Source organism: Corvus hawaiiensis, chromosome 9 (genome assembly GCF_020740725.1).
Source record: "Corvus hawaiiensis isolate bCorHaw1 chromosome 9, bCorHaw1.pri.cur, whole genome shotgun sequence".
NCBI lineage: Eukaryota > Metazoa > Chordata > Aves > Passeriformes > Corvidae > Corvus > Corvus hawaiiensis.
The window spans coordinates 7489765-7512384 of NC_063221.1; the positions used below are offsets into that span (position 1 = coordinate 7489765).

Here is a 22620-nt window from a genome sequence, read left to right on the forward strand (position 1 = left end):
CCTCATTAGAAGAGTTCCAGGGGTCTCCATCCCAATAATCTCCAGGGAGACGGATCTCCTGAACCTGGTGCAGCAGGTCTCTTGGTTGGCACCTGCTTCCCCCCGCTTGCAGCCTGGATTTTCCCCTCCAGCACCCTTGCCTGCTTTTGCATGTGCTCTTTGTGCTTCTGAGTTCTTGTGCAATGGTTGTCTGGCTGCACTGCTTCAACTACCATGGTAATGACTGCAGGCTTGATTTCAGAACACGATTTAATGCTTGTGTGCCTAATAACCCAGAATAGCATACAAGTCAGTAACCTGCAAATTTGGCACTTCCCAGTTCCATTATCATGGGCTTTTTTTCCCCTAAGCTTTAGTAAAATAACTGTAATTGCCAGTATACAAACCTGGATTTTAAATAGCCTCATTTCCCAAAACTGGCAAATAGTCTTCAAATGGAAGTCATCAGTTAGGGATAGCTCTGTTAAAACAAACAAGCCTTTGAATTTCGTTTCCTGGGGTATTTAATGAGTGATTTTAATCTTTGTCTCCACAATACTTACAGGAAAGACATAATTTAGACCGGATTTCTTATTGTAATGACTCATTCAAAATGTGAGGTGATGGCATGAGGGGAGAAAAAAAGTGATGATTTGGAGTGAGCTGATCAAAATTGAGTTACCAGCTTATCTCTACCTTATACTTCTTCATAGAAGGATTTTAATGTGTCATCAAAAAAATACTCTGAGGGACCTCCCAATTCAGTTACTTAGTGCAATGTCATTTGGGACAATTTAATTTCCCTGGTCATTAACTAATATGTACAAGTGTTAGAAAGGAGTGAAAAATTTATTCTCTTCCAGTTTGTGAAGAGAAGCAGGACACTGGTCACTAGGGTGGTGAGGATTTCTCAGTTCGAGAAAGTCTTAACATAGATTAGGGAAATTAGTATTATCTGAAGTTTTTGAAACACCAATAGCCTAAGTATTGAATTCTCTTTCCTCTCAGCATGTATCTGCTGAATTCTAAGAACAGAACTCATAGAATACAGAAATCCCAATGCTAATTTTGCTGATTTCACCTGAGAAAAAAGTATCCTTCATCTTCTCATCATATTCTGAAATGGGAGGCTAATTATACTGTGTGGGGTTACCTGTTTTGCAGGTGTGCAAACACTGAGATCGTGGCTCTGCCATTCTTCCCTTGAAGTCATAAATATTCTGATTTGGTATTTGCACAAATTCAGCTATGTTTGAGCAAAATACTGAGTGAAGACATAGTAATTAAACCAAAGACAGTGAGTTTAATAGTGGAATATTATCAAGAGGAAATATTATAGTTGAATATTGTAAGCACCTTCATTTATTCATCAAAAAGTAAATTAGATTCTTGTTCTTAACCATATTCTTTGTCATAGTGGCCAGTGTTTCTTATTACTTCAGGTATGGTTCTCTGAAACTGCACTAGACCTAGCAGGTGTAGAACAACCTATTCTGTGCAAACCATAATTTGTCTTATGACTGAGTTTGAAAAATGACAAATGGTAATCCATTTGTTTCCAGCTTTTCTGCTTTGACAAAAAAAAACCCCCAGCTGTTAACAGTACCTTCTTGATCTGCCAAAGCAAAAACTTTTTTTGTTCCTCAGGCTGTAGTCAGCAGTTATTGTCAATAAGTTTCAGAGTTGGTGCAGAAAAATTCCAAAGCACAGTGACGGTCATGGCAAAACTGACTTTTTTCCTCCCTCTCCTGCCCTATGAAAGGGCAAGTTCAGTAGTTTCCAAAGCATCCCTTTAAAATAGTCTGAAACAGTAGTTAAGGCTCTCCTGTAAAGTACAGGAAATCCTTTACAACTCTGTCTTAATAGCAGCAGGATTAAAATAGGAACCTTGGGGTTTCAGCATCTTCAGTGATGGAAACTTGATGCCATAATTAAAGTGATTTAGATCACTGCTGTAATAAGTTTCTTTCCATCCCATCAGATTGCTGTTCCTTCTGCTCTGCACTGAGTATCCTTGCATCCAATTTACTGCAGTGGCCGCTGTCTCCAAGTTTCTATTTCTGCAGGGGTACCTGATAAAGCAGTGCATGATGACATAAGCTGTGTAATAGCTTCTTGTCTGGTTTTGGCTAAGACAAAACATGCAGTGGATTTTCTTTCTTTCATTGAATTGCTGGTGACAGCACTCAAGACCAGGTTTTGTAGTTCTTCAGGTTTGTTTGCGTTTTTGGTAAGGCAATTTCTTCAGCAACATCACTATCTTCAGCTGATGAAAGTGCCTTGTATGCAGGCTTTTCTGAGTGCTTTCTGTCCTGCCAAACTGCTGTGAAAAGACTGAAGAGGTGTGGATGTTCAGTAGTACCCCCAGCAAGTTTTGAAAATGGGGCAGTTAATTTCTGGAAAAATCTTGTTAAAACAGTACAGCAATCTAATTAAAGTCCTATTTAATAGCACAGTTTATCTCCTTTTCCAGTTGTCTCCTAAAGCTCAGTTCTATCATCCTCCAGTATTTCATTTGTAGGCTTGTTGGTTAGTTGGCATAAGGAGCCTATTTTTGGGTAGAATATTCTTTGAAGTTAGCTTTTAAACCAGTGTGGCTTTTTCTAATTCCTTGGCAAAATTTTCTTAGCCTCTGTCAGAATCTGAATGTGAAAATTCACAGACCACAGTAGTAAGTATTGTGTTACACTTTTAAAAAGGCTTGAAAAAGTCATGTGTGCGTTACACATGGAAGTATTACATGGACTTCTGAGATCCCCAGCAGGGTAGAACACAAGTGATAACTACAATCACATCCCCCTCTGCTGGCAAAGCAGCAGAGCTCAGAGGTGTGTGCTCCCTGCCTGAATCCGGCTGCAGTTAAACCACCCAACCCTTGAGAAAAGCCTCTTGCACTAATTTTGGATGCTAACTGTATCTAATTCAGTTACAATACATCATGGTCACTGCTGTGTCATCCCCATGTGATGTATGTCATTCCTGTGCTGTACAGTTCTGGTCTTGACAAAGAATGTGAAAGTCTGGCTGGAGACAACTACTTGCTTAACCTTTAAACACAAATAAATTACAATTAGTTATCATCAAAAGGTGCTGCTTTAAGCAGATCTCTATGCAAAGTTGACATCAGAAAAGTCCCTCACTTCTAGTCAGACACCAGAATTTGTCAAACATTTCAACAACCAACATCCTTAACTTGTCAAACCAGAATAACAAGAGGAAAAAGCAAAGAGATATGAGGATTAAAACACTTTTGAGTTATTTTTGAAGGATTAGTTTAATTTTAACAGGAATCTCTAAAAGCAATTTCCATAATGCATCGCTGCAGACCCTGATTAATTGTTTTAACCATATTGGTTCTAAACACATTTTTCTTTTCAATGAATTTCTCAAAAAGATAGATACCACCACCAACTCCAAAATAATGCACTTTGCTTGCCAAATACACACAGCCATTTTTATCCAAGAGCTCAGCTAGTGTATCATGCAGAGCACTGTAGTAGTCAGGATTATAGATGGTCTCAGAGGTGAGAATGATGTCATACTTTGAAAAGGGTTTGTTGCTGCTTAACAGGAGCTGGCTGACTTGAGACCACTCTCCAGAAAAAAATCTGCATCTGTTGAGCACGTTAGGTGAGCCCTCTGCTTTTCTGGCTCTCTTTGAAGGAGTCTTGCTGGCTTTTCTGTCCTTCCCACTGCCCATCCTCCTGCCTTCATTAATACAGTTGGCCACCACATTAGGCAAGGTTATTTCATCAATCACTGTGCTGTTGTAGTCCTGAAAATGGACTCTGTCAGCTTTACCCCTTAAAGCAACAATTCCCAGCAATCCAGCCCCACAGCCAAGATCCAATACAGTCTTGTTGGTAAATTCTATTTCAGCCTCAGAAAAGTACTCCATGAGATCAAAGGTACATTCCCAGATTTTCAGTCCTCCTTCATAGACTCCTGGGATGAGATCAGAGTGAGAAGAAACACTTTTGGACACGATGCCTTCTCTGTCGGTGTCACCCGAACACATAATTTCCAATACAGACAACTTTACGTAAGACAGGTCCAATACTGTTTCCATGACTTTATTTTCCAATACTTTGTTGAGATCTTCGGGAATACTATGCTCCTTGGCAGCTTTCACACAGAGCTTTTTCTTTGAAGTTGTCTCATTCTGGTGCTTATCAGTACCCAGCTTAGGGCTGGAGTCTGCTGCAGGATCAGCCGTTTTCCTGCTCTTTTCTGTGGATTCCTGCTTGTGTTGTGGAGAGCACAGCACCAAGAAGTGAGCATCTGCCTCACTGTTCTCATGTTCATCAACAGCAAAATTAAATCGAAAATCCATTTTCAGGAATAACACTTTTAAAAAAGCTTAATTTATTACAGCCAGATTTTATGGTATCGTTACAAGAAAGAGTATTTTCCTGGTGCAGTATCAGATGTCTTGCAAAGAGCCAGGTGAATTACTGCTGGAAATAGAGTAAATAGTTTTATGTATCATTAATATCAGCACAAACCGTCTAATTATAGCATCCTGATTTTCATTACCAGGCTTCCCCAGGAAGTCGTGGAATCTCCCTCTCTAGAAACATTCCAAACGCACCTGAACACGTCCTTGTGTCACCAGCTCTGGGTGACCCTGCCTTGGCAAGGGGGGTTGGACCGGATGATCTCCAGCGCTCCCTTCCAACCCTAACGATTCTGGGATTTTAAAAACCCGCTCTCTAACCATTTAAATTTATGAAAACACAGCGTTACCGGTGCCCGCCCCCCTCTCACATACCATAGGTATGGGAAGGCAAGGGAATTAGGACAGCTGCTAACTCCGCTAAAACTCGCATTTCAGACTCAGCCTTTCAATGGGCGCAAACCCAATGCGCGGGGTGGCCCCGCTGCCCCTTCTCCGCTCCTACGCAGGCCGGGCGAGGCGCTCCGGGCGCGTTTCCCACCCCGTTTTCCCTGCCCCGTGCCCGTACCCACCCGCGGCTGCCGGCGGAGCCGTCCTCCCCTTCTCCCACGTGGAGCCGCTTCCGCTTCCTCGGCCGCGGAGCCTTGTGGGAGCGCAGGGCGCCTTTCCCGCCGCTGCCCCGGCCTGAGGGGAGCGCGGCCGCCGCCATGTCCCAGACAGATCCCGAGCTGCTCCTGCGGGAGCTCGGCGGCTGGGACTGGGAGCTCTGCCGCCGGGAGCTGCCCGCTGTCCTGCCCCGGCTCCTTATATCCTTCCCAGCAGGGCTCTTGGGGGGCTGCGGGAAGGCACGGGAGTGGTGGGGGGGTGTGTGGGGGTTGTGTGCATCCTTCAGTGCTCCACGGTTCAGTCAAATCTGTGTGAGGGAAAGTGATGGAACCTTTGTGAGGGGCCGACACAGGATAGAAATGCCGGGTACAGGGAATTTTGCTGGACACGAGTACAGCCCTTCCCTGAAATAAAAGAGTCATAGAATCTAGAAAATCGTGTGTGGTTCATTTAGCACTGTAGATAATTCCCCAACGCAACCCTCGTCTACCCTTCCCCCCGGCCCCCCAAAAACCCCAACCCCCTAAAAAACCCACACACCACCAAAAAAAAAAACAAAAAACCAAAAAAAACAAAAAAAAAAACCCAACAACAAAAAAAACAAACCAAAACCAACCCTCAAGATTTACTCTCTAATACATTGCAGAAATGCTTTTCTCGTCCTGTGGGTACTCTGGCCTATCAGGCTGCTTTGGTTATGGAGCATCCCTGCCAATTTCATACATATATGAGACAGAGTGAAAGAAGCCACTGTGGCTTCTGCAGGTCCTTTAAAGATAACCTTTATAGCAGAACAAGTTTGATTTTCTTTAACGTTTTTACTCAATGTATCAAGAGTCTGAAGACTGGACTGAGCATATTCGTAAGTAATGGCTAAGAAGTGCCTCTTCCTGTGAAGCCCTGTATTGCAACTGCATTATAATCACTGCAGTGCTTAAAATACTTCTGATACAACTAGGGATTTTCAGAGTCTTCAGCAATCCTGCTGGACCTTGCAAATTCCACGAACTGCATGTTGAATAAGCTTTATAAAAGTCCCTATCGAAGCTCTGCGTGTAAGGCTGTTTTTTCCTTTCTGCTACTTCTGATCTTTAAACACATGAAAGAAGGGTGCTTTTTATCTTGTGTTTGATTGTCTTTTGGGCTGTTATCTTCCAGGTGACAAAGCTGATAGTTAAAAGAAAATGAGGCTCATATGTAACTGTTTAGAAGTGTTGCTAAAACTCACTGTTACATTGCATATTATTTACATTATAAAATGTGCAACTATTTGCAGTTTGGAATATGGCAAATACTAGATCTTTAGGCTGGCAGTTGTGCTCAGCCTTCAGCTAAGTTTAGTCAGGCGTGCTGCTATTTTTAATGGGTTTGTGCATGTTGGAGCTGTTACAGTTACTTGATTTTTCAGATAATGCATGTGTGTTGTCATGCATTTCAGATAAGGCAACTGTTGCCTCTCTCAAAATCAAGTACCTGATCTGTTTTTGCTTTCTGCAGTTCTTTGTTTCCAAGGTTGCTGTATATTTCTGATAATCACAAATTGTAAATGTTTTTCTTTGCAGGTGTTTTGAGGATCCTGACTGAAATGTTTTTGCCACATATCAGCCTTGAAGATTTGGAAGGAACTTTCTTCTCTAAAGTATTACCTAAGGTAGGACAGCTCCAGTTAACTGTGGAATTGTCAGTCAGTCCAGTGCTAGAACCTGCTTGAATGCAGTGATTCTTTTTTTGAAGTTGCACAATGTAATTATTCTGTGAGATACAAAAATTGAAACTGAAATTTTACCCTTTAAGAGTTTTCACAGTGTTGTGTTGAATTGTTTCTGTGATTGTTCTCATCCTTTACAGTAGGGAGAGAATCAAATATACAATTCTGCTTTCTATATTCAGCAATAGACTTGGGTTTTATTTATTTTTGAGAAGATTGGGCTTTTTGTAAAATGACCAAGGTGGAGAATTTTTATGAGAGGTAGCTTTTCAGGACAAGTAAACTGAAGAACTCAACATTCCTATACCATGAATAAATGTTGTGAAATTTGTGAAATAATATAGTGAATAAAGTTTTAGACTGTACTGACCTCACACATGTTTTCTTTTCTGATTAAATGATGGAGACTTTTGTGCTATAGTTGTATTCAAATCAGTACTTGTGTTTTAAGTGAAGTAAAGTGGTGCCAAGTTACTGATTTAAGTTTTGGGCCTCAGCTTGTCCATTTTAAGAAGCCAGTAAAAAGGGCCACTGGATTTCTCTTACTTTATCTCAAGTAACAAATTTTGGAGATTACAAGAAAATTATCTCCCAATAGGCATATCCTGAAAAAGAATCACTTTACCACATGTTTATCCTGCATGTGCCCAGAAGCACCTCACTGTCTTTGCAGTCTCAACAGTAACACTCATCAGATATCCAAAAAACCTCAATTAAAGTAGAAATAGATGTTGTTTGGACGTCATGGACTTATTTTTTTAATGTATTCAAAATGTAAATAATCATTCTCAACAAATAAATAATTTTTCTGAGACAAAATGAAAATATTTTTTTAAATGATACAGTTTTAACTAAGTAAAAAATCTTTGGTAGCATGAGGTATATATTTTTCAAGCAAATTAGCTAAGAATTTTGTTTTACTAACAGATTTCAGAAGAAATAAAAGCTATAATATCTTCTGTCTATAATATATATATGTAGAAGATTTTAGCTTCTTGTTATATCATGCTTTGTGACTGAAATGCTGGAAAGTGTTTTCTCCTGTAAGTTCTGTCTGTGCCTCCATGCCATGGTGTTACTATTTGCATGGGTACCTTTGTAAATACAATGTTTCAGTTTTGTTGTGTTCTGACAGACTCTACAGTTCTTTGATAACTTGATGTGTGAATTATCCAGCGAGGCCAAAGGATTGACCGGCCAGAGCACAGAGTTACGCAGTACTGTACGGAATCTGTTACAGGCAAGTCCCATCACATAAGCTGTCAAAATAATGTTTACATCACTCTTTGCTTTTATCTAAACTATTAAAGTGTTTTTAGAATGTTTTTGCCAGCTACTGGTGTTTAAAATGTAATTTAATCTTCCTTTGTAGTTCACTTAACATTTTGTGAATGATTTGATTACATCTAGCATGTGATGCTAATAATAATTTAAAAAATCATCTCAAATTCTGCTTAAGTTCCTATTGCAGATGGAATGTGAATCGCCATATTTAAAGAGTGAATCTGGCGCCTGTTTATACAGTCACTTCATTCTAAGTTTTAAAATTTTTGTAAGTGGAGAACAATAGTCAAAGAAGTAAGAAGTTTTCACAGAGGATATGGTATCGGAGAAAAGCTCTGGACCTTTATTATCTTTAACAAGTTACTTATTTATGCAAATAGCAGTGAACTTTAAATGCCAAAAAAATCTCGGTGCATTTCAGCTAAGAAAAGATGCTTTTGGAGGTATTGCAGGAGTGAGCAGCATAGCCTGATGTTGTTCATCCTTGCTCTCAGACCATGGTGCAGCTGCTGGAGACTCTGACGGGCTGTGTGCGCTACGTGTGCTCGCTGCAGGAGTGCGTGTCCCTGCAGAGCATCCGCTCCCTCCCTTCCTCCGTCCTCTATGTGATAAAGAGCACCTTCACACACTGCAAGGTAAGGTTCTGCTGGAAGCACAAAAATCCTTACGCTCCTTGGCTTTTAGGAAACACTTTATAAGAAGATGCTATTCTGAAATTATATTGTTGTCGAATTATTATTCTTTAAATTTTAGTTGTTAAATCGTTTGCAGAATGCACTTAGTGCACAAGTACAAAGATGATTTTTCAGTTGTCTGCCCAGCAAATCTGACCTGCTGGTGAGAGGCTCAGACTGGGCTATTTCCATATTTTGCATCAGTGTTATCTGAACATTCTGCTCATGAGCAGAGTGCTCTGAGAGATCTGTGCAGCCTTGATGGCTGCAGTATTTTCAGAGCTACAAATGGCTACAAACATGGTGTGACCTACCTTATTTTTCTGAAGTTCCAGAACATATTGAAAGTTGAGATTAGCAGATTTAGGTTGGTTACTCTGAGTAGCGTGTATCAGTTTCAGATATGGACTGATCTGGATTTTCAGACGCAACAGTAATCCCCTCTAAGCATTGAAAATAAAATAAGATTATTGTAAGAACACACTAACTTTTGGATGTCTTTCATTTTCACTTTTGTCTTTCTTATGGGAATATTTACATCAGTTTTCCAAGTCAGGACTCAAACTCAGGTGCCATACCTTTATCTAGCAATTCTAATATGAAAGTATTGGGAAGTATTTGGAATGCTACTTCCTTTATTGCTAACATTGTCCTGTTTGGTTCAGAAATATGATCTTAGGTTCATACATAGAGGTCTAATCCAGAGCCCCCTAAAACTCACAAGAGCCAGTCAGACCTCATTAGTTGTCCACGAGCTGCAGGTGAATGCAGTTTATATTGAGTGGTCAGGGGCTGTGTTATTGAGTTAAATTGAGTTAAAGTAGGTATATCTGTGCCTTGTTTTTTTTCCAGAGAAATGTACGGTGAAGCTCTTGGTGTTTTCAGCATGTGAAAAATCAGGCTGTGAGTCCTGAACTCTTTCATAAACCTCTCCCTCCCCATTTCAGGACAGTGAATCAGTGTACTGTGGGCACCTGCATTTAATTTCTGACCTCCTACAAGCCATGTTTAAGGAAACTTACTCCCTTCAGAAACAGCTGATGGAACTGGTTGATCTGATTTCCATAGGGTCTGCTTCCACTGAAGATGACATCACATATATGGTGTCAGGTATATTTGGATTTAATACTTTCTTAGTCTTGCTCAGTATTTTTTTCTATGGAGAGTATGTTTGAAATTTTAAAACAAGTTTCTGAGTGTGCTCAGTTCCTGCTGTCCTGACCAGCCTTTCAGAAAGGAGCATTTTGAAGCTTGAAATATTTCCATTTTTCTCCTGAAGCTTCCTCTGTGGCATGGGGCATGTTGTGTAGGTTTGTAGGAAAGGGGCAACACCTAAATGCTGAGCCATTTTCCCAATTCATGTCAATGTGCTGCTATTCTCTTAGTATTCTCTTGGGATTGCTGTGAACTCATAAACTGATTTAACTCTGTTGCTGCTGTTATTATTTCCTTAGTAATCCACACTGTGCTAGAGATCTGCTCTGTAATTTCCAATATGGACCACGCTCTTCATGCCAATACATGGAAGTTCATAATCAAGTATGTCATGGAACTCTTCGGATTTTAGTGTGCTATCATTTTAAATAATGAACATCTCAATTGCTTTGTGTTCAGAGTTTCTAATAAAATTAAAATTAGAGAATTCAATGTAGCTATTTAGTAAGTAAATTTAGAAACAATTGAGAAATTTAGCTAGGAGGTAATATTAAAGCACTTTCAGTGAAAGTAGGTAGGAATTGGTATGAAAAGTAATAGAAACTTGACTTTCTGTATTGCAATGCAGAAGAAAATTTAAAACACCATTGTCTGAATAAATAATATTAAGAGGTCTGACCTGCAATTTTGTAGACGTTTTTGGGTTGAGTTGTCTGTCTTGCACTTCCATCCTGCCTCTCCCCTGTGTTTCAGCCATGGCCATGGGGAGAGTTGTTCTCTCTGAGTTTCTGCTTTCAGTGTACATGGATATTGCACCAATCACTGCTGAATAAAAGCCTAAATAGAAGAATTAGTTGCTTGGATTTGTAGGAACTCATTGCACGATCACTTCTGACAATTAAATACCTGATTATATTCCTGTCTTTCAGGCAAAGCCTGAAGCATCACTCCCTGCTGCAGTGCCACCTGAAACACAGTGACATCCTTGGTGGCCTGTGCAAGGACACTCTTCTTTCTTTTGACTCCTGTTTGCAGCTGGCTGAGCAAATGAAGGTGTCAGAGATACAGGTGAATTAAAAAGCTTCCAAAGCTGCCAGTGAACTTGAGGAGGATAAATTCTTTGTGCTGTATTATCACTTGGAGTAATTTGGTTTGGGTTTTTTGGGGTTTTATTTCATGTGGTAGGCAAAACACCTGTGAAACCACATGAATGTGAGGCCCATAACTTTGTGTAGATTGAGAATGTTTTACTGAGACACTTAAGTTTTCACTTATGTAAGAATTATGTAAGAATTTTTTTTATTTCCTAAACTGACAATATCCCAAGGTCAATCAAATTCTTAATATTGCTCTAAAAATGTTGAAGCATACATACTGAATATTTTTAAAGTTTTTCCCCCTTAGCTGCAGAGTCTGTAGAGAATCAAATGTGAAATAGGTTTTGAACACTGTTAGCAATCTAACTTCCTGTTTTGATGTATTACTCTATATTAAGTTTTAGAACTGCTTCTTTTGGACAGGAGGGCACTGACATCAGGCTGTTCCAGAAGACAGTCAAATTGTGCAGGTTCTTTGCTAACTCCCTTGTACACTACACCAAGGTATGTTTTAATACTTGAATTCTATGTTAGTATTAAATTTAAGCCTCTGGTCTGCAAATGGAATAATTTTGTACTGCATAATATCTTAACAATTTACGGCTATCCCATATGGGCAGTGTAACTAACATCCATACATCACCTGCTCGTAGTTCTTCCACCAGTAAATACTCACAAGCCTGTGCAGGGTTACTGCTTGGACTTCCCAGGAAAATAAACTAAACCAGGTTGTTTCATGCAGTGGCGCTGAGTAGTTGGTAGGAGATGTCCAGTAATTAATATAATTAATCATGTATTTTATTTTAAAAGTATCACTCAAAATTGATGGCTTTTGCAGGAATTTCTTGCTTGCTTCTCTGACTCCTGTTCTCAGTTACATCAGCTCTTTCTTCAGATATACAGGTATGTGAAGTACAAATAATCTATTATTGATAGTGTCTTAATAACATTTCCATATTGTATTCTTAAATTACAAATATTTTGAGATGTAAAAATGCAGTTCTCATTCCAGAGTTGTTGCTGTCTTTTTTCATGTACAGAAAGCTAAAATATTTTTTAATAAATTATGCGGTTTTGTGTTACATGGTTACCTAAACCCCCTTCCTGATCAGTACTGTGCATGTCCCCTAATGACAAACCTTTAACTTTGTTGCAACTATTTATGGCAACATTTATTAACAAATTATCTGTAGAATATGCAGGAAAAAAAATTCTAGGACTAAATGCAGTTCTCAGCAGTGCCTTTTGACAGATTGTTTCTACTTTAAGACAAAGTATGGAAAAATTTGTCCTGGAGAAAGAGGGGATCAGAAAGAGAGTATCCTAAAATTTTTCATAGCTTTATTGTTGTGTTAATAATCTTGTGAAGTCTCACAGAAGGACTTTGGTTCTTCTGGAAGCAGATGGTCTTATAATAAATTATAAATGTCTGCAAGTGGTTTATCACTTTCCTTTCAAAAAATTTTGTTCTATTTGCTGCAGTGATGGGGAGGCATAAGGAAACACAGACTTTGTACTGGTAATTCTTTATATTATGAAATCAGAGGCTGATTTTGGCCTTTTTTTTTGGAATTCAAACCAGGTTCTGTGGTGAGATGTGCACCTGAGTTTACTGCATGTTCCACTGCAAGATTGGGTGGATGGATATTTTTTTATGAGTTTCTTCTTCTAAGTTTACTTACCTTGTAGGTCTTTCTCAAGTGGAAGGTTGAGGTAAACTTTTATTCACTCAGGGAAACCGAGTAGGATTTTTGAGTAGGAAGGTAGCGTTTTTACAGTTGACTTTATAAGCTGCAAGAGTAGAAGGTTTTCATTTCATGATCTCTTGCTTTTTTCTCATATTGCTTCTTTTTTTGTTTTATTGCCCAAGGTTTTTTTCTGCTCTTCAGAGAAATTGTGATACCCTTTTAGGGTCATGTGTTAAATTAGTGCCGTCACATTTATGACTGTCAAATTGTTTATAAAGGCATTTTTCTTGGCTTTTCCTTTCGCTCAACTCTTTGTGATTTGGTGTGTTTCTTCTAATAGATGTTATGTATTTTACATACATTTTCTGTGAGCTTGTAAGGTTTTCTTTAAATGTTTAGTAAAATGTGGATTATGATGCTTATTTTAAAGACTGAATGCCGAGTTGTAACTCTTGGGCTATAACAGATATTTTCAAATGGGGAGCCTTTTCTGTCTTTTATTTCACAGGAACAAGGAAATAATGAATTTGCCTTTTTGTAGCTCTTTTGGAGAAAAGTAGTGTTGCTGAAAATGCTACTGAGAAAATTAAACTTCTTTTTTTTTTATTCCCCCTCAGCAAATTTCCTCACAGTCTTTATGCTCCAGAGATCTTGGAAGTTCATCAAGATGAAATATCCCGGGTTTTTCTTGTGGCTCTGGACCCTCTGATCAACCAGCTTCTTCCCTTTAGTCCTTTCATGGAGCAAGTGTTAAGTGAAAAGTTAGGTGGGTTGAAAGTACCACTCTCAGTGCTGTCCGAGGGATCAGGATTGACATTTTGGCTTTTTGGACCATAAGCAATATTCTGTACTTGTTTGCTTGTCTTTGGTTCTTTTGTAAGTACTGTGATAGAACTGATTGCATGCTAACTTGGATGGATTTTATCATGGATAGTTCATGTTGTTGCTGAATTCATCTTTTCCAAAGTACTCATAACAACTGCAATATTAATCTGGTTAACACCAATCCTATCAATTCTGCTCTTTTGCATAATTTCAATCCACATTTGCCACAAACTTTCGAAGTAAGATGAAATTTTTCTGCTGTTCTGTTGTTGGGGGAAGACAGCTATTTTTTCCTAAATTAAGTATTTTCTGTGAAAAGTAGAATGCCTTCAAACTGAAAAATTATCAGCTTTTTGTTTCAATAAGCCCTTCTCCCTGATTTCTGCCCTGACCAACATATCACAATTCTGAGATAGCTCATCGGTTTGCCTATACACTTGCTTAAAAGCCAGTTTACACACACACTAAATATATCCATCCAACTTACTTCACATTTGAAACCCAAACTTCTACAGGTCTCCCTCCTGAGCAGCAGCTGCCCCAGTGTCTCCTCCTCCTTACCATAATGGACAAGCTGTCCTCTCAGCCTGAAGAAGTGCAAACTCTCTGGAACACAGGAAAAAGGTACTAAAAAGGTTTTGGTTGTACTTCACCACAGCAGTTGTTCCATACAGGCAAACAAAGGGGCTCAGCTGCTTGAGTTTCCTTTGCAACTGAACAGTAAAATTGTCACTACGGATTTATATCCTTATGCCAAGACAAATAGGATCTGGTGTTCATTGCCTCAGGAGTGAAGGCTACAGAGCCAGAGATGTCTTTGTTTTTGCAGGAAAGGAATGGTATTTCGAGTACTTGCAGGGTAGGAAGAAGGATATGTGTGTAATTCATTGATACTTCACTAAGTTAAAATCTCACACTTTTATGCCTGAACCCTCTAATAATCTGGTGTAAAAGCACAGAAGTTATTGCCATCTTTTCTGGCCAAAGACAAAGATTTTTTAATATAGATGCTGCTTGCAGGATATGGGACTTACATATCTGTAACCAGGCTGTTCTCTTTTTTGTTTTTTTTTCTTTCCCCCTTGCAGCCTGTCTTTGTTTTCAGCTCTCTTCTTCAGTTTCCAGCAATGTTGTGGGGAGCTTTCTCTCCCTGTCCATTTGCCAGAGGTGGTCAGTACCGGACAGCCAGCAGTTCCCATCACCCTCTATCACTATGTCTGTGTCCACCTGTGCTCCTTCATTGCTTCCACACTCCCATCATACTTCCCTCAGCTGGTAAGATTGGGTTTTGCTTATCAGTTCTTCAGCTGTTGTGATGCATAGGTGCTCCTTAAAAAGAATGGGTTCTTTCTAATGATGTAACTCTGGAGAGATGCTTGGGTAAGAAGTGGTTCTGTAGAAATCAGCTGTGACACAGTTACATGACTGGAGTTCAGTTATACAGCAAATGTTACTTGTGGGAAAGGGGAAAATAAAGCTTCCTACAAGTTCTTGAGGACCTAGTGGTTTTGGCAATTTTTGTGCTCTTTCGCAGGAGGGAAGGTCAAGTCGTTATAAAAGTTCAGTGCTTTCTTTTATGCAGTATTCAAATTGTGTTAATTTTCCCATTTCTCCTCAGGAGTGTGCCCTGCTGGATGCTGTGCTGGGTTCCAGTATGATCACATCTCTGCTAGCAATGGACTCGTGGTGCTTCCTTGCCCGGTAAGATGCTCCTATTACAAGTCAAGCAGGTTTTCCACACATCCAGTTCATTTTGTTGTTGTACTTAATTCCTTGAGAGAGATTTTTGTAAGACAGAATTGTCCCAGAATTGGATTATTTTCAGATACAGAGCATACTTTGAAAATTAGGAGTAGAAATGGCTTAGCCATTTTTACATTCTTGCAAGCAAGATGAACATAGCTTCTCTGTTATTTAGTAATTGGTTTTTGAAATGGTTGTCTCACGTAGATTGTGTCTGCAAATCAAGTTTAAATATGTTAGAGGAAATGGCAATTTCTCAGACAAGATTTATAATATTTAGTCTGTAAAAGAATTGGAAGTACAGATTCACAAACTGCTCTCGCTCATGTTTCAGGTATGGAACAGCTGAGCTGTGTGCTCACCACGTTAATGTGATCGCCCACTTGGTAAGAACCACAGTGATGTTTGCAGTTTGGCATCAGTTTAAATCTGAGTGCTACCAGCAAAGATTCTAAATGATCAAAGACAGGAATTCTTTTTATAAATCCAAATGGAGATTGTTTCAGTTCTTCAGATTGGATTAGTAATTAGCAGAAGCAGTACAGTGAAAATATAAAACAATATGCCCTGCTTGTTTTATTGACAGTGTTACTGCTGTGACTGCACATAGCAATTCTGAGAACATCCTGTATAGAATTTATTTGCTAAGTGGTGCTTTTTCCCTTAGTGTAATGAGGTGCATTACTTTTTTACCCTAATGCAGGTAAAGGCTTGGCCCAGTGACTGCTCCCAGGTCTCTGCCCTGGGTGTGCTGCTGAAGCGAATGCTGTTCTTGATGGCTCCAGAGCATCAGGCAAGTACAGCACCAGCATCTGCTGTTGTCAGTAGAAGAGATTTGAATCAGTGACCTGTGTTAAAATATCCCCTTTCAGTTCTGGAGAAGTGACAAGACATTGAGTGCTCACTTGCTGCACTTGTTATTGTACTTGTTATTACTTAGTCAAAGTCATTAAGTCACTAAGTTATTACTTATTGTGGATCCTACTTTTTGCAGAAGTGCTCTTTAAAATAAGAAAAGCACATTGACCTTTCTAAGAGTGTTATTGGGCATCAGTGAAGTCCTTTTTTTGACAAAATATGAAAACAGCATAACTCCCCAGATTTGCTGAAACTGTGTCCTGTCATTGCATCTGTGACTGGTGTTTGTGAGCATTCCCATGACATCAGGTATCAGGAGTAGTGTCCTGTCCTGTCAGTGCCTCTCTGTGTACTCTGGAGAGCCCTTTGTTCTACTCACTGGTGCCATTGCTTCAAGCAGCTGAAAGAATCAGTTGCCTAATCATTCTGATGTCCTATATGTGACAAGGGAGGTGGCAGTTTTTAAATGTTTTTTATATAAAAGGTTGGATTTTATTTAAAAAATGAAATATTTTACTCAACTTTTTTCACATAATGTATCTGAAGCTAACCAGCAGTGCATTTTGGTTTCTCATTTTTCAGACTATCAAATTGTTTTGTGGTCTGTTTAGTTTCTATTATCTTTTGTTTCCAGGTAGAATTTGCTCATAAGTTTCTTCCTGAAGAGGTGGAGAACTTGGCTGTGTGGCAGCACGTGTCTCTCAGAGCCCTGAATCCTGACCTTAGGATACAAGTGGCATCTCAGCTGTGCATGGCAGGGCTCGCACGGTGCTGGTGGTGGCTGAACGGCAGCCGTGCCTTGGGAGAGCTCCCACCTGTGGTAAGGAGATCTGCTTGTCTTTGGAAAAATGTTTGAACTCTACATTCTAGTTTGAAAACTACAAGGATTCTGTTGCTGTCACCTCAATTTTACTTTTCAGTCTGTTGCGCAGCTTTTTTCTCCACCTGGCTGGCATATGCATGAGCAAGAACTCTCATGTTGTTTTCTTGTAGTATGCAGCACCTTAGGACCTCTACTGTGACAGTGGAAGTCTTGTGATTCATTAGTTACTCTAGTTGTTCTTTGCTCTCTGGGTGAGCAGATGTATTTTTCTTCAGCATTTCTGATTTATACTATACCTTAGCATACAATTACTCTTCAGTTTTAAAGTCCTGACTGGTTTTATGCAGCATCATATCTGAAAGATGCTCACTGGTCTCCTTGGTGAGGGAATGTGAGAAATCAGAGGCTTCCACATGAAGTGTCTGCTGCCAGACTTCTCCAGCCAGTGCAGCAAATGACCTGCAGCGTGTGTGAAACTCACAGGAGTAATGGATGGTTTCCCTGCTCTGGAAGCTTTATTGGCTGGTGTCCTGCTGGATTAACTGTTCTGTACAGTTGACACAGCACTTTGGGCTTCTTGCCACCTTGTATCATTTTAGATGTTTCGTATGAGCCTGGGGTTTTGGGTTGGTTTATGTGTAGTTTGTTTTGGTTGGTCTTACACATTTTTTTCTCCTAGAACACTGCCCTTTCTGTCCTGCTGGCTGCCTGCAGTTCTGCTGATGACACTCTGGAGGCAGAACTTAAGGCATCTGTCTTGGGAGTGCTCAGTCAGTTCTGGTCTTTTTTCCAGGCTAAGCAGGTAAGAGAATTTGCTGCTCCACTGGTAAAAACATGTCTTGGAGAGGCAGGTGCTGTTTCCTCAAGTTGTTGTTACTCATTTGTTTTATTTGGATTGGACTGCTTCAGTAAAGTACAGTGTACAAGTGCTGTCCATCTGCTCTCATCTGGTTTATCTGTTGGGCAGGCATGAGCTCTGGGAAGCTTGAGTTTGAATTTCCTGAGTATTACATATTTCGTTCCTTGTTACTCCATCTGTTAGTGTCAGATTCAGACTTGCTCAAGGAGAAGCCTGCAATACATGATTTTGATTCATAGCAGTTACAAACTTAGTGTATTTTAATATTCATTAGAATGTGAACAAAACTCAGGGTGATTTGATTAGAACACAGCCCAGCACATGGGGAGGCACAGGGCTAATCACCCTCCTCCCAAGGGGGTCAGGCAATGTGTTTGTGACCACGTACCTGTTCATGGCTGCAGCTGCATAAAGGAAAGAAGAAAGGATTGTCAGGATTTTCATGCTCCAGATTAAAAAAGAAAGTTTGAGAGTGGGAGTGAAGAGCCAACAATGTGCCCCCTCAGAGGTCTTTTCCAACGTCAGCCATTCTGTTAGGACATTTGGCAACTGAAAGTGAAAAGAAATAGTTCAGATAGCCTTTAGGTGCTCATTTTAGTGAGTGGTGGAAGGAGATGAGGGTTAAGAAATATTCTCCATAAAAATCAAAGAAAATGGTCTTATACAATATGACTACCTGGAAATATCAATACGATTATTTTAATATTCTGCTGCTTACAATGCAGTGCTTACAATACATGTGTGAAGTCAGGCTAAGAAGTTTGGAACACTACTATAACTTGACATTTCCTAAGTTGTTATTTCATGAGCTAAAATGCAATGTTACTGATATCTTGTGTTCTCTTCAAGGTCTCAGATGAGCCATGTCTCCAGAAGACACTGTGTTTATTACTTCACCTTTCGGAATTTTTCATCCAAGCATTAGATGCTCAACTGATTACCCAGGTAAAAAAAAAAAAAAAAAATCATAAATCCCCAACACTACCTTATGAATAATTCACTACATGAAAACCAAGTTCTTTGTGATTTGTTGAAACCTCAGATGAGTTATTTCATGGTCTGGCTTTCTCTTAACAAGAAAATAATCTTCCTTGATTATTTCCCTGGCCTTTAAACCAAGCACATGGCATTTTGGTTAACACTGCTTTTGAGAATCCCTTTCCTTTGTAAGATAATTGAGATATATAGATGTGCTATAGAGAGCATGGTCATTTCTTTCTAAAATGCACCCTGCAGCTTTATCCTGGCCAGTTTTATTGGAGGTGCAGCATACCTCCTTCAGGTTTCTAAACTCCCTGTGTTTGGATTTAGAGATGAGCCTTAACAGTTTTCACCTGCAGTCTGTCTGATGGAGCTTTGCTGGGGTTTTGTCTCCCGCAGGTGTTTGCACTGCAGTCATTCTTGCTCCAGCTGCATCCTCCGGATCATGTCCGTCTAGCAATGGTGGATTTTCTGTCTTCCATGGGAAAGGTGTTTATACCACAAGAAGCACAGGTAAATGTAATTGTGGCCTTAGTGAAATTATCTTGTCTTTTGATAAAAAGATATGCCTATTATTTAAATATATTAAAAACTACAGTTAAAGGATCAAGTTCGTTACATACTTACAGGAGTGCCAGGATAATTGTCTTGGATTAATAGTCTGCAGCAGATTTATTTTTCATCAAGAGGTGCTGAGTGCATGCAAGATGCTTGGAGGTTCAAATGCCAGTCCTTTCTCACTGGTGAGAAGCAACAAGAAGTGAGAATGGAACACATCACCTCCCTCACAGTGGTTCTTTAGCTAGACAGGGCAGTAGCACTCATGCATTTCCCAAACCTGTCCCTCAGTCTTACAGTGATTCTTTAATAATAAATCATGATGGTGAGATATGCACAACTAACTCTTGGGAACTGATGGATGTTTGTTCTTGTTGCAGAGGCAGGTTGTGCCCCAGCTGTCCTGTCTGTTTGCCTCTCTGCTGGCTGACCAGACCTGGCTGATTCACCAGCACGCACTGGAGGCGTTCACACATTTTGCAGAGGTGAGAAGAGCACAACTCTGGGTGCAGGTAATGCCTTTTCCTGGTTTGAAAATCAAGAGTCGAACACGGTTAGAAGGGAAAAAGAGATTTTACCTTGGTATTTATTTTAAGGAGCCTTAGGTGCACACGTCCAGGTCGAATGCACCTCCATGCACACCCACAAAAGATCTGGTCTAACAGTATAGGTCTTAGTAATTAGCATATCTATCAAAAATTCCCCAATGAGAGGCTCGAATGAGCCCCCCCCCCCCCCCCAAGGAACCTTCGCCTGGATGATTCTATCTTAGTTTACAAAGTGTGTTCTGGAGAGGACCTTGGGGTCTGGGGCACACTGATCCCTAACTACGAAGCTTCTAAAATGTTTAGTCTCCTACCTGAACAAACAACTCCAAGAATGTAGGCAAAAAGCACAAAGAATACAGAAGTTATAAAAAGTTATAAAAGGGGTATAAAAGAAAAGGCAAAAAATCATCATGGCATCACAGGCACTTGACTCTGTTAACTTCTATTGTACAGAAATTCTCCTGTCTTAAATGTTTGCTGCTCCTCACTGCACAATCCGGATCTTAGTTACAGATGCTACTGCACATTAAAAGTACTGAGGGCTAGTGCAGTTGGAATTGATTTCAGGAGCTGGAAGTGAAGAAAGATTAGGCACTGGTTGCTTAGATTGGTTGCAAGACTGTCACAGAAACATCTATTTTGTTCCCTTGTTAGCATGAATGTACTAAACAATCAATAACATTTTTGACAGGAAACAAGACATGAAGATGTTGTTCCTTGGTGCCTTAATTCTGAAGAAGCTAAGAACAAAGTTGTTAATTTTCTGGCTAAGGTACATATATTGTTTAACCATTTTACTGCTTTCTTAGTTGATGCTGTACATCTGCTATAAGCGATACACAGCATGGGTCTACACTTGCATTATCTGCATGACCATTAAATAACTTTAAAATAAACTATCTGGTTGAACTTTTCTACTTTTTTTAATCAGCAGAATTAACAACTGCCATTCCTATGCACACTGCTTCTCCAGTACTTCCAACTTTAAAAACAAAGCATTTATCCTCCTTAAACAAAAAATACTTATTAAATTACACTCTTATTTTTGAAAGAAGTTACATATTAAAAAGACAGGATTTGTTGATTTGGTTTGATTTCCTTCCCCATTTCTCTTGGATCAGTTTCTGAAATCTAAATTATCATGTGTGAAACATCTTATTACCTTTTGCAAAACAGCAGAAATCCTCTTAAGAGCAGGTGGCTTTTGCTGCAGGACAGACACTGGGAAAGAGAGGCAGGGCTCTCTGGCTGAGCAGCTTTTGGCAAGGAGGTCATTTACAGAACTGATAGCTGCCAGTGATGCTAACCCAAAGTTGTAGATAACTTCAATCTTCTGATCAGAAGTGTGTGAGACATAATATTCTTTGAACTGCACATTAAAATCTCTCCCTCCCTCCCTTTTGTTCTGGCATATAAATTGAGCCTATGAAGGTTGGTAATGCTGCCTGGGTTTAGTTACCTCTCTTGGGGCTTTCTCCCTAGACAAGGCAGGTGGAAGAGACGAGAGAAGCACGAACAGAACGCCTGAAGCAAGAAAGGATTACCTGGCATGCACAGGCTTTAAAAGTGGATGGAGAATTGGAGTCAACAGGAGAGGTATGTGTGCTTCTTTAAGCTATCTGGGTCCTCCTGTTAATTTCTGTCAGTTCTGGGGAGTCTCTGAAAAGGCTAAGATGGGTAAAAGGCTGCCCTCCATGGTCTGAGAAAAATGGTCACACGTGCACTCCCAGCCCTTAGTAAGATATCCTAATGGTCTGTAGTGCCTGCCAGGCAGCAAGAACTCTCACAAGGACAAGGGAGTCTTGCAGCTCTGTTTCACCTAAGGGTTTCTTATATTTGGATAAAGACTGATACCTTAAGTACAGTATTAAAATGATGTTCCATGTTTACTTAAATCTGCAGCCTGTGGCCAAAAAAGCCTGTCACCCCCCCTCTGAGGAGCAGTACAAGGCAGCAGTAGGCACGATGGAGGGGGCAGTGGAGGCTGTGAAGCTGCTGCTCCAGAAAGGGTCCCCCCCAGCCTGGCTTGCAGTGAAGCTGGAGGCTCTGCACACAGCCATAGCCACCCTCAGGGACAGCTTGTGGTAGGTGCTCTACAGGGCTTGGGGACAACAAACCAGCTCAGCTCCCTGGTGGAAGAGGTGCCTTTGTGCCAGGAGTGCTGCAGAAGAAACATCTGTGATACGGGGCAATGCTCTGCAGTACTGCTGGGTCTTGGTTCATGTGCCAGAATGGATTGAGGGGTGCAGTGCCGGCCTGTCCTCCATAGCCAGTGGCTGGAAGGACTGATGGATTTGAGTGGACACTACTGGACATCGTGCTGTGGGTTTGTATATTGCTTGTTCTTCTACTGTGTGGAGATACAATGTCATGAAATGTGTATTCTGAATACTGAGAGGTTTGAATCTGTTGTAAAAGTAGCAGTTACCTTGTTCCTGTCACATACAGGTGACCAGGCAGTAGGTGTTTTTATCTTTATTTTAAAATACACTCAAGAATAACAATTTAAGGCTCTCTACTGTTCTCTGACCATACCTCTGCTGCTGGTTCCACTCCACTCTAGGGTGATCCTTTAAAAATAATCGTTATTGGTCACAGTTAAGAGCAGAAAAACACGGTGCTTAAGCAGTTTGTGGTCGTTCACTGTATGATTTCTAGCACCTCCTGTGCCACTGAGAACTATACAAACAGAAATAAATAAGCTGAATAAACTGTACATTCATCTTAAAATAATCTCTTAGCTGAAAAGTTAAAAGGAGCCTTTCTAAGGGCTTTACTTTTCTGGGGAAAAAAAACTCAAAAAAAAAACCCCAAACAAAAAAAACCAAAGGAAAAAGG

General features: G+C 40.1%; 2 protein-coding genes across 5 annotated transcripts; one reads left to right on the forward strand and one right to left on the reverse strand.

Annotated features, from left to right (window-relative positions):
• Window positions 1-485: 485 nt before the first annotated feature.
• METTL18 (methyltransferase like 18) lies at window positions 486-5029 on the reverse strand. 4 transcript variants are annotated; one of them, XM_048312360.1, is made up of 2 exons: window positions 4948-5029; window positions 486-4436 (listed from the first exon to the last, which is right to left on the reverse strand). In XM_048312360.1, exon 2 carries the CDS (start codon window positions 4310-4312, stop codon window positions 3260-3262), a length of 1053 nt encoding a protein of 350 aa, XP_048168317.1. In that variant the 5' UTR covers window positions 4313-4436; window positions 4948-5029; the 3' UTR covers window positions 486-3259. The 4 variants fall into 4 exon arrangements, with proteins under 4 accessions (XP_048168317.1, XP_048168318.1, XP_048168319.1 ...); XM_048312361.1 differs by having other exon boundaries at window positions 486-4433; window positions 4948-5023; XM_048312362.1 differs by lacking the exon at window positions 4948-5029 and adding an exon at window positions 4751-4922.
• On the forward strand, window positions 5000-22291 carry C9H1orf112 (chromosome 9 C1orf112 homolog). The gene is made up of 24 exons (XM_048312354.1): window positions 5000-5181; window positions 5804-5843; window positions 6544-6632; window positions 7825-7929; window positions 8468-8608; window positions 9595-9757; window positions 10102-10186; window positions 10732-10870; window positions 11323-11403; window positions 11738-11802; window positions 13205-13353; window positions 13928-14036; window positions 14501-14687; window positions 15031-15113; window positions 15490-15541; window positions 15859-15948; window positions 16648-16833; window positions 17516-17638; window positions 18545-18640; window positions 19076-19189; window positions 19615-19719; window positions 20474-20554; window positions 21265-21378; window positions 21685-22291. Exons 1-24 carry the CDS (start codon window positions 5083-5085, stop codon window positions 21868-21870), a joined length of 2682 nt encoding a protein of 893 aa, XP_048168311.1. The 5' UTR covers window positions 5000-5082; the 3' UTR covers window positions 21871-22291.
• Window positions 22292-22620: the final 329 nt, after the last annotated feature.

Bases quoted from the DNA above. Each gene is read 5' to 3' on its own strand.
- METTL18 (XM_048312360.1), bottom strand. From the start codon at position 4,312: ATGGATTTTCGATTTAATTTTGCTGTTGATGAACATGAGAACAGTGAG.
- C9H1orf112 (XM_048312354.1), top strand. From the start codon at position 5,083: ATGTCCCAGACAGATCCCGAGCTGCTCCTGCGGGAGCTCGGCGGCTGG. The intron at 18,641-19,075 runs GTAAAAAAAAAA...TGTCTCCCGCAG, and splicing joins ATGCTCAACTGATTACCCAG to GTGTTTGCACTGCAGTCATT. The intron at 21,379-21,684 runs GTATGTGTGCTT...TTAAATCTGCAG, and splicing joins AATTGGAGTCAACAGGAGAG to CCTGTGGCCAAAAAAGCCTG.